At 39.7% G+C, this 12,101-nt stretch overlaps 1 protein-coding gene across 2 annotated transcripts in view; it reads right to left on the bottom strand.

Annotated features, from left to right (window-relative positions):
* snx6 (sorting nexin 6) overlaps nt 1-12,101 on the bottom strand; it is a 47,047-nt gene that overhangs the window by 18,706 nt on the left and 16,240 nt on the right. For both annotated transcript variants that reach the window (XM_055640560.1, XM_055640561.1), the window contains exons 5-9: nt 10,595-10,716; nt 10,369-10,492; nt 8,543-8,638; nt 3,301-3,406; nt 2,245-2,320 (exon numbers count right to left, since the gene is read on the bottom strand). In XM_055640560.1, coding sequence (XP_055496535.1) covers nt 2,245-2,320; nt 3,301-3,406; nt 8,543-8,638; nt 10,369-10,492; nt 10,595-10,716 — 524 coding nt within the window. The remainder of the gene's footprint in view (nt 1-2,244; nt 2,321-3,300; nt 3,407-8,542; nt 8,639-10,368; nt 10,493-10,594; nt 10,717-12,101) is intronic.

Below are 12,101 nucleotides of genomic sequence, written 5' to 3'. Positions count from 1 at the left end.
CTCCCTCTCAAACTGCAGGATGAATTATATCCTATTATGACCACTGCCTCCTAGGGGTTCCTTCACCTTAAGCTCCCTAATCAAGTATTTTTCACTGCACAACACCAAATCCAGTATTGTCTTTTCTCTAGTGGCATCAACCACAAGCTGCTCTTAGAAACCACCTCGTAGGCATCCTACAAATTCCTTCCCTTGGGATCCAGTACCAACCTGATTTTCCCAGTCTACTTGCATATTGAAATCCCCATGACCACTGTAACATCATCTTTCCTACATGGACTTTCTGTGCATGCCACCTTGGAGAAACTATAAAAAGGAGGCAAATTTAAAGAGGATATCCGAAAGTTCCAACCAGCTGACTGAATCAAAGACTGGCATGGTCAAAAAAGGCCCTGTGTTACAGTTGGTGTTACCCCCTTTATTTCTTTTGATTGCTGTGTGAAGATCCATGACTCTAGTTGGACAGAATACGCACTGTGATACAGGATGCAACCAACCATTTGAGGTAAACAGTTAAGGAAGATCCTAGCAGTGGCTTTCCCTTCGATGGACAACAGCAAGACCCCTCTGTAGTTATCACTGAAAGAATTGACTCCAGTCTTGAAGGTGCTCACAATTACACCATCCCCTGTGTTCACAAATGCAGTTGTGGATTTGTAACTGTACTTCATCATTGAGTTTCCGGTTTGTAAGCAGGGATACTCCATAATACTAAGGCCTTAGATATGGGTTTCTTGACTTCGTGTTGTCAAGAATGGTTGTAAGGCTTCTAATAGACTGCCATGAGATGGCGTCAACAGCAATCATGTCAAGGACAGTGTTGTTGTTATGGAGGTCTTTCTAATGGGTATTCCACACTGTCTTTGATGAGTTCATTCCTGTTCCTGCCTTAGCAGCTTGCCAATAATCACAAGTGTAGGTTCTTGAGTGCTGAGAAATCCATCTGCAACCACATAACCTAATTCCCAAGACATGCAGAATTGTAGGTTAATTGGCTTCTGTAAATTGCTCCTAGTGTGTGGGGTACAAAAGTGGGATAGCACAGAATTACTGTACAGTTGACGGTGGGCCAAAGGGCTGGTTTCCATTCTGTGTCTCTAAACTACCCCACCAGATAAGAGGTGGAATCACCTGGACTACTCTGACTGAATCCTTTGGACCTTTAACCCCAAAGGACAAAGGTAGCAAGCACAAGGGAACACCACCACTTGCACTTCCTCTTCAAGACATACACCCTTCTGACTTGGACTTTACAGAACTCAGAACAGGTGAAAAAGACTGCTGCAATTCAAGAAGTGGCTCATAATGCCAATTTCCCCCACAAAATCTTTAAAAATGAACTAACAATCATAAAAAGATACCTGATGAAAGAACATGCAACTCTGATTATGAATCATGTAAAAACATGCATTTTCTGAGCCATTACAAAAATGATTGAAGAATGTTATTTTTGTTCAGAAATTCATAGAATAAAGCGAATATTGATTGAACAAGGCTCATTTGCAATTTGAAATATTAAAATATTGTGGTCATTATACATCACTCCGCATCCCCATTCCTTCCATTTCTACAAAAGCTACCCACCCGGTATAGAATCATTTCCATAGACATCCAGGACCTATGTCATAAAAATGACCTTACTTCACGTGCATGTGCCTGATTTAATGATTTTTCACTGAAGGACATCAGAGATATTGCTCTCATCACAGGTGGATGTCAAGGCGTAAAAACAGAAAAACTAGGAAAAACATTTATCTCCGGTGACAGTAACTCTAAAGCAAATCATGGCAATATGTCTACTGCCTCATCTATTCAAACAAGGCACATTTGATTATACGATTTAATGTTGCACTAACAAAATGCCAATTCATAACGTGTGTGTGTGTGTGTGTGTGTGTGTATAATGTGTGTGTGTGTGTGTGTGTGTGTGTGTGTGTGTGTGTGTGTGTGTGTGTGTGTGTGTGTGTGTGTGTGTGTGTGTGTGTATATATATATTTCTGTGTATATATATTTATCCATTTATCTATCTATCTATCTATATATATATATATATATATAGATAGATAAATGGATAAATAAACGGACAGATAAATAAATATATAAATAAATGGATAAATAAATATATAAATAAATGGATAGATGAGTGTGTGTGTGTATATATATATATATATATATATAATATATATATTGCAGTACTTAGAAAAAAATATTAATAAATCTTAAGGAGAATATAATTAATCTTACTTGCATAAATCTGTTGAGTCTTGCGTTCCTAAGGAGTACAATATTGAACTAATTCTACTGTTGTCATCAGCCACACCTGAAAATAAAAATCATGTACAGTTATTCAATAAAGATATCACAGCAACTTATCAGAAAATGCAGACAACTCAACAAGTCTATTCGTGTGCTTAACTTCCAATCCACATATGCCTGAAACCAATCTAAATCTTATTTCCTTTCCCAATTTTTGCACCACTCAATTAACAACTAGCTCCATAAATATTCTTAAAATACCAAAAATGCCTCATACAATAATGCTGCAAGTTTCTCATGAATTAGTTGAAATCAATTATGTCGAACTGAATCAATATCAATGTAATATTGGGCATGATCAGGCTACAGGGTAATCTGCTGCTCTTGAAAGAATCACCAGTTATCTGCACTGCATATGTCAATGGTTTCCAGATTGCAGTGTGTGTGCAATTTACAGCATGGAAGTGTGGAACATGCTGGAGGCACCATGTCCAGGAGCATTCTGTAATATATGGAACTGAAATAATTCACATTTGGCTCCTCAGCTTTAAGCCAGCCAGAAATGGCACTCTATGCACCCCCATTCATTTGACTGAAAAGTGAGTTCGCTTTCGTGAAAAAAAAATAATGCACATTAAATGGAATTATTAACATGGGACAAACCCTTCTCACTACACAGGTTGCCACAAGAATATCCAAACATGCCAGGAAAAAACATTAACATTTGCTATCTTTGCCTCACATGGGTTACCTTTTACAGAAAGACTGCAGCAGCAAGGTACTATGAACAAATAATAATGGGCAGTGTGATCTGGTCCAACAAATTAGGAATTACTTTTTCTCTAAACAAATTAAGCAGGAACAATGAACTTCGTAGTAGTTCCTGTTCACATTTTCTCACTAATGACTTGCTCCACAGGAATAATTAAAATGCTATAAAAAGATATATAAAGATGTGAAAATGAACAAATGTTTTAACTCGATATAATCTGCATATGTAATTGCCTTGCATTCCATAACATCATAAAAAATAGAGATACTTACTTTTATGTGATTTTGTCAATTTGTCAACTTTGACAGCTGCATCCTTTATTCTGTTATTATATTCTAGGAGAAAGGTTTTCTCGTGCTCGAAGAAATCATCAACATCCTAGAAATATTTAATATTTAGTTTAAACACAATATGGAATTAAAACATTACTTGCTGAAACAAGAGCGACTGCCTCACAGCATCAGAGACCCGGGTTCAATCCTCACTGTGGGTGCTGTCTGTGCTGAGTTTGCACCTTCTCCCTGTGACCATGTGGGTTTTCTCCAGATGCTCTGGTTTCCTCCCAGTGCTCCAGTTTTCTCCCACATACCAAAGATGTACAGGTTTGTAGGTTAATTGGCCTCTCTGTAAATTGCCCCCAGAGTGTAGGGAGTGGCAGCGAAACTGGGACTAGTGTGAACAGATGATTGTCAGCACAAACTCGGTGGGCCAAATAACCTGTTTCCATGCTGTATCTCTACACTTAACATTCCAATAGCTGTATGCTTTCACGGATCTGTACACAATTCTGTATAGGGAGGTTGCACGGCAGTCAAGGTCACGATCCGTGACCGTTATTGTTGCCGTGCAACGCCTTCTGAAGTACGTGGTGAACGTCAGGTAAGCACTTAATATGGCTGCCAGCACAGCGGGCCCGTCTTCCGTCCCAGCATCCAGACTCCACGCTGACTGGTTCCACACTCGCCGACCCCGGGTCGTCTGTCCCCCCGTGTGGGGGTGAATCACCCTGGTGTGTGGGTTGGGGTCCGGGGGTGAATCACCCCGTGTAGAGGTGGTGGTCGGGGGCGGGGATGAATCATCCAGGTGCGTGGGTCCGGGGGTTGGGAGGTGAATCACCCCAGTGTGTGGGTTGGGTGCCGGTGCAGCGTGGTCAGTGACTCTGGGTTGGCGGAGGGACCAGACTGTCCCCAACTCTGCTGCAGCTGACATGGACGTTGCCGGGTTTATGGCCCCGTGTGTCTGCTGCCCGGAGCCACGGCGCCGCTCCACCCGGCCCCATGTGTGTGGGCGCTGCCGACCCACAGCCCGACACAGTGCTGCCGCAAAGGGGGTGACGAGGCGGAGGGTGGCCGTGGCTGGACAGCGCTGACCCCGGGGAGAGGGTAGGGGCTGTCCAGGTGGATCCGCTCCTTCGGCCATTTGCACCTTGGTGCTCGGGTTGACTGGAGGGCGACTCCAGCCCCAGGCGGACGTGGGCCGGCACTTGCCCTCAATCCGCCTGCATGCTACTCTTTTGCAAGTCAGTGAACAGCAGTGATTTTGGCGGTTTTCTCTAACGGGGACCCCTATTTCCACAATCCCCCCCCCACCAGGCTCAAATCGCTAACTAGTCAAGGCCAAATTCTGCCATTTTTATTATGATCCACACAAAAAAAAATTTAAGTCATATTTGTTCTAATGCTCTATGTAAATACATATATCATGATGTGAAATTTACATACTAATATTTTTCATTAATATTTCTGGATATTAAAAACAACCTGTATTGGGAGAATGTCATTAACAAAACGAGGACTGCTGTACACCAAATGGTACAATAATCCAGGAAGGAGTAGAAAGGATAATCAGAAGTTTAATCAAAAATGTTGGAGGAAGGGGACAGCAATATGAACTGGTTTACAGAAGAACAAGGAAGACAACAATTGAAAATTTTTAGACAAACGCATCAATTTACTTGTGACTGAAGTCAGAGGAATGTGGCCTTTGGAAGATAAAATAAAGCTTCAGAATAGGTCAAAAACTGGTTGTGACATATTTGCGTAAAGATTTTATGTCTCACATGTTGGGTGTAAGTCATAAGGGGCAGAATTAATAGGCGAGCAGGAGTAAACTCCAGGACGGAATACAGATATCAAGATTTGAACAAGTTAGGATTTTCTGGAGGCCAGAGAGGACTTTGTCAGAATAATCATTTGTAAATAATAAGGGCATTAGGAGTTCCAAAACACTGAAGGTTAGAAGATGATAAAAAAAAAAATGTTTTTAGTTATAGCTCAGCAAATAGTACAATCCAGAGAAACCAATAACACAACTATTACATTAATACGTTCAAAAGAACAGAAATATTGTTTTTACAAGTAAATACTGATCTTACAAGTAAATTTAGAAATGTTTGTCTAACTCAGGTTTACAATTTTTCAACCTATTAATCAAACCTTGATGTAGCTAAATTCTCTCTCCTGCCTTTTTGCTAGTCTATTGTAGTGTGTCTTCTTTATAAGCAGCAGCTACCTCACAGATACAAATCTTCAATACTTCCACTAAAAAAAAGAGATAATAGACCTAAAGCAATCTTGTGGTAAAAAGCAATAGCCATTGCACTAATAGAGAAAGGTTAGTTTAATTGAATAATGGTTAATTTAATTGAAGGTTAATTTAATTGAATAATGTGAAAATATTTACACTCATCCATAGAATTGCAATAGTTATTTGTATTCAAATATATTTTAGAACTCGTACATTAAAATATTTTTCGCCTTTGTAATTTAATCCCAATTAAGCAGAAAATGCCATTAAAAAATGACATGTGAATTGATACTTCTAAAAAATATTTAAAGAAAATTAGGCACTATTTAACTAATGCCTGGCAGACATGATATAAACCAAAATTCACTTATCACCTTTACATTTAACTGTTCACCTTTGGGGGGTTTTTTGTAGAAAGAAAGCTCAAACATCTGTACTTCTTCTACATCACTAGATTGATATTTGGCATGTCGCCGAATACTCCATCGCTTCTACAGATGTAAAGAGCATTCTGACTGACTGCATCAAAGCCTAATTCAGTAATTCAAACACTTAAGAACAAAGGAGGCTGCAGAAACCATCACTGATTTTTACTTTCCCCACTGAAGGAATCTAGAGTAAATGCCATCTCAAGAAAACATCTAATATCAAAAGCCCACATTACCCTGGCCATGCTCTCATCTCACTCCTATCACTGGGAAGAATGTACCAGGTACCAGAATGTCTGAGAGCCATTACCTTCAGATTAAAGCTTTTGAACCCATCCTGCACAACCCCAACTACAACCACAACTCAGCACTGAACTACTAAGGACTTTACACCACTAAGGTTGCACTGTGTACTTTGGCTTGGACTATTATGGTCTGGTGTACATAGAATATCTGATAATGTATTTATATTTATTTTTTGTGTTGTTTTCACTAAGCTTACAAAGCTTCAACAAATTGGACTTTCATTGTTCTGGTCCTGGTGCATTTGGCAATTACATACTCTTGCAATTGGATATTATGATTATGTAATAATATGCATGTATTAAGCATGGATGTATTCTTTACAAAAGGAAAACCATATTATAATTGCACATCTTTCTTTTGAAATTTGACAAAATTCTACTATTAAGGTTACAAATGGGCCACTAATTTAAGTGCTATAATTTAGAAAATAGCAAGCAGTCAGTTCAGCAATACAATTCCTACACTGGTATATATTTACTGCAATTTACCTGATTTTGAGACCAAAGTGATGGGTAAAGTAGATGACTCAATCTACATAAATCTCTAGCAAGTGGAAGGTATTAGTACATCAAGGGAAGTTGGTGGTTCCCTTCCAGCCATCTCCTCTGCTAAAATCACTTCCTGAATCATCCATAGGTTCTTTGTTTTGTTAGTTATATGTTCAGATATTAGTTAAGGTCTACAGATATTTTAATGCTTGAAAAGCATTAGTGCCTGAATAAAATGTTTAACGCTACTACTGGACATGGCAAATCATTGAGAATTTAGTGATCCTACAGGTATTATCAATTGTATGTAGATGAAACAAAGAACTGCAGATGATAGTTAATACACAAAAGGACACAAAGTACTGGAGTAATTCAGTGGGTCAGGCAGCATCTTTGGAGAACATGGATAAGTGATGTTGGGATCCTTTTTCAGACTGATTCAGTCTGCTGAGTTGCTCCAGCACTGTGTTGTTTCACCTTAAAACTAGGCGCCGCTGCCACCAACAAACCCTTGGTGCGGGGGAGGACGCCATACGGTGACTGAGCATGTCCTGTCAGTGGCAGCGGGCTGAAGAAAGCCCCAGGAGCTATAATGTGAACCGCAACAACAGCCTTATCAACTGAACCATGCGGTGGGTGAATGGCTTGCTGTAGCATCTTGCGAGCTGGGGGTGGCATCGGAAGCCAAGGCTGTAAGTGGAGGTGCAAACTGGGAGTGGGGTCGGCACGTCCGTCCGCTATATCCAAAATCCATTATAAAGGGAGACAGACACGAAGTATTGGAGTAACTCAGCAGGTCAGGCAGCTTCTCTGGAAAAAAAGGATGAGTGTCGTTTCTGATCGGAACCCTTCTTCAGACTGAAAGTCGAGGGGAGGGAACTGGAGGTCAGAAAAGGCCAGAACAAATGACCATGGAACCCATAATGGCCTATAGTTGGCTGTGGATGGCGTGATAATGAAAGGATACAAAGCTGCGAACTGTGGATCTGGTAGGACGACTAGGGTGGAGGGGTGGGGGAAAATAAGTATAGTAGGGGTTACTTAACATTAGAGAAATTACCGTTCATACCACTGTGTTGTAAGCTGCCCAAGCAAAATACGAGGCGCTGATCCTCCAATTTGCATGTGGCTTCACTCTGGCAGTGGAGGCAGCCCAGGACAGAAAGGCCATTATGGGAAAGGGAGTTAAAATGCTTGCCAACCAAGAGATCACATAGGCCACAGCAGACTGGGCATAAGTGTGCAGTGAAACAATCGTCCATTGTTTCGCCCGATATATAGGAGCCCACACCGAGAACAACAGATACAGTAGGTGAGGTTGGAGGAGGTGCAAGTCAACCTCTGCCTCACCCGATAGGATTGTCAGGACCCTGGATGGAGTCGAAGGAGGCTGTATAAGGACAGGTGATGCAGGGGAAAGTTCCTGGGGAGGGGGTGGATTGGGTGGGAAGGGATGAGTGGACCAAGGATTTGCGGAGGGAACGGTCTCTGTGGAAAGCAGAAAGGGGTGTTATAAAGGGGGCTGTTAAAACAAGGGTTTACTATATTCTTTTTCCCATCCATGTGGCCTGAAATAAAAACAAAGTACAACAACTTTTCTTTTATGGGGTTTCCATCGGCAGCAAGATTTACATGTCTAGAAAAGGCAAATGTAAGTGGATTGCCACATAGTGTCATTTGGATACTAATAATGCCTACTTACTATTTAAGGTTTTATAATACAAATGAGTTTTTTTAAACTTTACAATTCAAAAACATAAACGCACCTTAACACCCGCAACAAGAACTTCATCAGCCGACTTTACCACATTCTTAAAGAAATCTTCCAGTTTCTCTTTTTTATTTTTTCCTCGAATACTCAGCTTAAAAAAAAAGTAAATACTGTTACCATTTATAACACTGCATTTTCTGAAGTACCCCTCGTGTAATGTGCAACTTACCCAACATTTGAATTTTAGTTACATTTTCTAACAGTATTTCTCAATTTTTTTTAAAACATCAAATGGTAAGGAGTAAAGATTAAGACAAGCCTTAGTTCTTGATCATTAACTCCAAATAAAGGTGCAGACATTGGTATCAAGCTGATCCTCCCTTCTATCCAGTGTTAGTATTAATCCAGATAGATGGCAACAGATTCTAAAGGTATGCAAACCTGCAAAACCCGCCATATATGTATAAATCATCTTTTAGACAACAGTGACAAGACCAACACAATACTTCACCAATCGAGCACCATTTATTTTTCTCACATGCTTAACTCCCCTCTGATGTGGGAAGGAACTAAGTTTATTAAGCATTTTGAGTTTTAACCTAAGCAAATCCTTAAAAGCAATAAAATAGACAATCTTCCTAGTTTCTATCAATTTCAATGTATAACCTTCAAGGAGTGGGCATCTAGCTTTTCCAGAACTACACTGGCCATTAACCGTTCTAAACGAAAGATCCTAAATATTGGTGGGTTCATGTGAGGATGTTGCTGAACTAATCTTTCATCTTTTAGTTGGAACATTATGCAATATGTTTTGAGTATATATTGTTGGCACAATTTAGCAGTTATTACAAAAACAATAATACCAAAGCATGTTGCTCCACTTGTATGTTTAGCCAGATTTAACAAAATAATAATTTGACAAAGATTGCTGGTGAACCCAAGTAATTCATACCGAGATTATTATCCATTCTTAGCTTAGAGGTGCCAAATCCAACAATTATGTTGGAAATCAGTAAATGTTCTACAGAATGTCAAAGCATCAAAAGTAATCATCCTTCCATCACCAAAGACCCGAGCATGTACTAAAATCACATTCCAAGCACAAAAAACTATGGCATGTAATTCCGCACATGGATGTGGGAATCAGCCCATTGATTGCAATGCCCAATTACCCAGGAATTACCTTTTCCACATACAGAGAGCCAAGGGAGCTGACCTCCCACATCCTGCATGACAAAAAGGCCCGAGGTAAGGACGAAAGCCCAGAAAGTCCTGAAGACATTGTCAAAAGCTTCTTGAACTATATTTGACTATCTCTGATGAGAACTTTGAAACACCAACAAAGATCTTCTTGAATGCCTCATTCAAATGTGTAAAGCACAAAACTGCTGGAGGAACTCTCAGGCTGCATCTGAAGGATTTCGACCAGAAAGGTCACCTGTCCATTCCCTTGACAGATGCTGACCTGCTGAGTTCTTCAAGCACTAAGTATTTAGCCCAAGATTCCAGCAACTGTAGATCATCATTCAAATAAGTGTCTTCATTCAAATGAGTGTTGTAGTTAGTGTTGTAACTAGTCCTGGCATTATGACATGGAACCATTGTCGCATCTAAAAAGCTTGTGACAGAGATCCACATTTGCCCAAACTGCTGAAAAACAAGACGAGCTGGACCATTTTCAACAGAAAGCCTACAGTTTCCAAAGAAACCAGGAGCTGACAGTTAATTTGCCATGGTCCACCATCCATAACCATTACCAAAATACAGCCATAATATCATGCCTTTATTAACTGCAGAATCTTCATAAATTAGTTGAAGGTAAAATTAATCTTTTAAACATATACTATATATAAAAGACCTTATAAAGTAAACTGAACTCACATCTTGATTATATTCCAAGAATACATGAAAGTTTAAGTCATTTCGTAGAACTGGATGTGCAGCTACACGACACAAGAATACTTCATGCATGGCAACAGTTTTCTTGAATATAGCCAGGTACTCACTGTAAAATGAAAAGTTAAATGTTACTATTAGCAATTGCACAGCAAGATATTGGCTATACAATTAATCCACTTGTTTAATGTACATGGTATATCATACTCACGCTTCAAGTTCTTGTTTCATCTTTGTGAATTCTTCCTTCGTCATTGATCCTTCTCCTTCCCCAAGTTTCTGCAGTTTATCTCTTGAAGCATCAAAGTCAGGCTTTGGAGGTGCTGGTGGGATCTGTGGAAATATTCAGTTTCTATTATTTATTTACTTAATTTTTTTGTAATGTTCCACTTTTGGCTTACTGGACGAAATGTTGCTACAAATGAACCAGTCTTCACTGTCATATCAAATTTATCTTTTAAGTTGAAATATCAAATGGTACAAAGAGGCGCTTTTGTGGCCATTGTTTTTTTTAATGAAACTCTCCTTGCACATGGAGTTTCTTTCATTATTTTCTGCCCACATTATTGAATATCCTTGAAAATAAAAGTTCAATATCTTTGTATTAAACTGCTTTAGCTCCCTGCGCCATAAAGAAAAAACATGGAGTAATTAAACTGGTTTGTCAGAGTAATTTTCCCCATTTCCTAGTGCTCTCCCCCCATTTCCTAATATTTAAAAACAGAATCCTAAAAGTTCAGATTTTTTGTTTAAAATTGTTTACACCAATTAACAGGATTTAATCATAATTGTCACCAGCTCCCCCCACCCGCTCTCCACATTTCCTCATCCTTGATGCATCCTTGTTCTCTAGATTAATTCCACTTTGTTTCTTTTACTCAAATTGTCGAATCTGCTCGAGTGCCTAAAGTACTAGTGATTCATTCTGCTCGTAATTGTTCATAAAAATTATATTTGCCAAGTAAATTGCAATGCATCATATAACAAGTGCCCCCATACCCAATCAACTCAATTATTCCTGGGAAATTAAGGCTCAATGGCAGAACAGGACAGGTCATATTTCTTGACACATTCATGACAAAGCTCAGCAGCTAATCCAAATATTTTCTTCAGTTTGATATTTCAAAATATCTTTACAAATAACAGGGAGGACAGCAGCACAATGCCAGAGAGTAGAGTCCTGACTACAGGTGCTGTCTGTGCGGATTTTGTAGTTTTCCCTGTGGCCGCGTGTTTTCTACGGGTGCTCTGGTTTCCTCCTACATTCCAAAGTGTTGCAGGTTTGCAGGTTATTTAGCTTATGTAAATTGCCCCTCGTGCATTGGATGCGAAAGTGGAACAACATAGAACTAGTGTCGGAATGAATAATGGTCGACGTGGACTTGGTGGGCAGAAGGGCCTGCTTCCATGCTATATCGCTAAACTTTAAATTACTCTGGTATCCTGCATTAATAGAAAAACAATAGTAAAGGTGTCATGATATAAATAGCAGTGTGTTACTGATAACACAACTGGTTTCAGCAACCTGGCAACGGCCTCTTCCCTCTTTACCGCTAGGCCAGAAACTTGGTTGAGAGCTCAGCCTTGGTACTCCCACACCAATTACATAAATTGATTGAAAGGTACAACGTGGAAACAGGCCCTTCGACCCACCAAATCCACGCCGACCATCAATCACTTGCCCACACTAGTGTGCTATACCACTTTCTCATCCACTC

Source organism: Leucoraja erinacea, chromosome 9 (assembly GCF_028641065.1).
Source record: "Leucoraja erinacea ecotype New England chromosome 9, Leri_hhj_1, whole genome shotgun sequence".
Classification (NCBI taxonomy): Eukaryota; Metazoa; Chordata; class Chondrichthyes; order Rajiformes; family Rajidae; genus Leucoraja; species Leucoraja erinaceus.
This window is presented reverse-complemented; position numbering and strand designations above follow the sequence as displayed.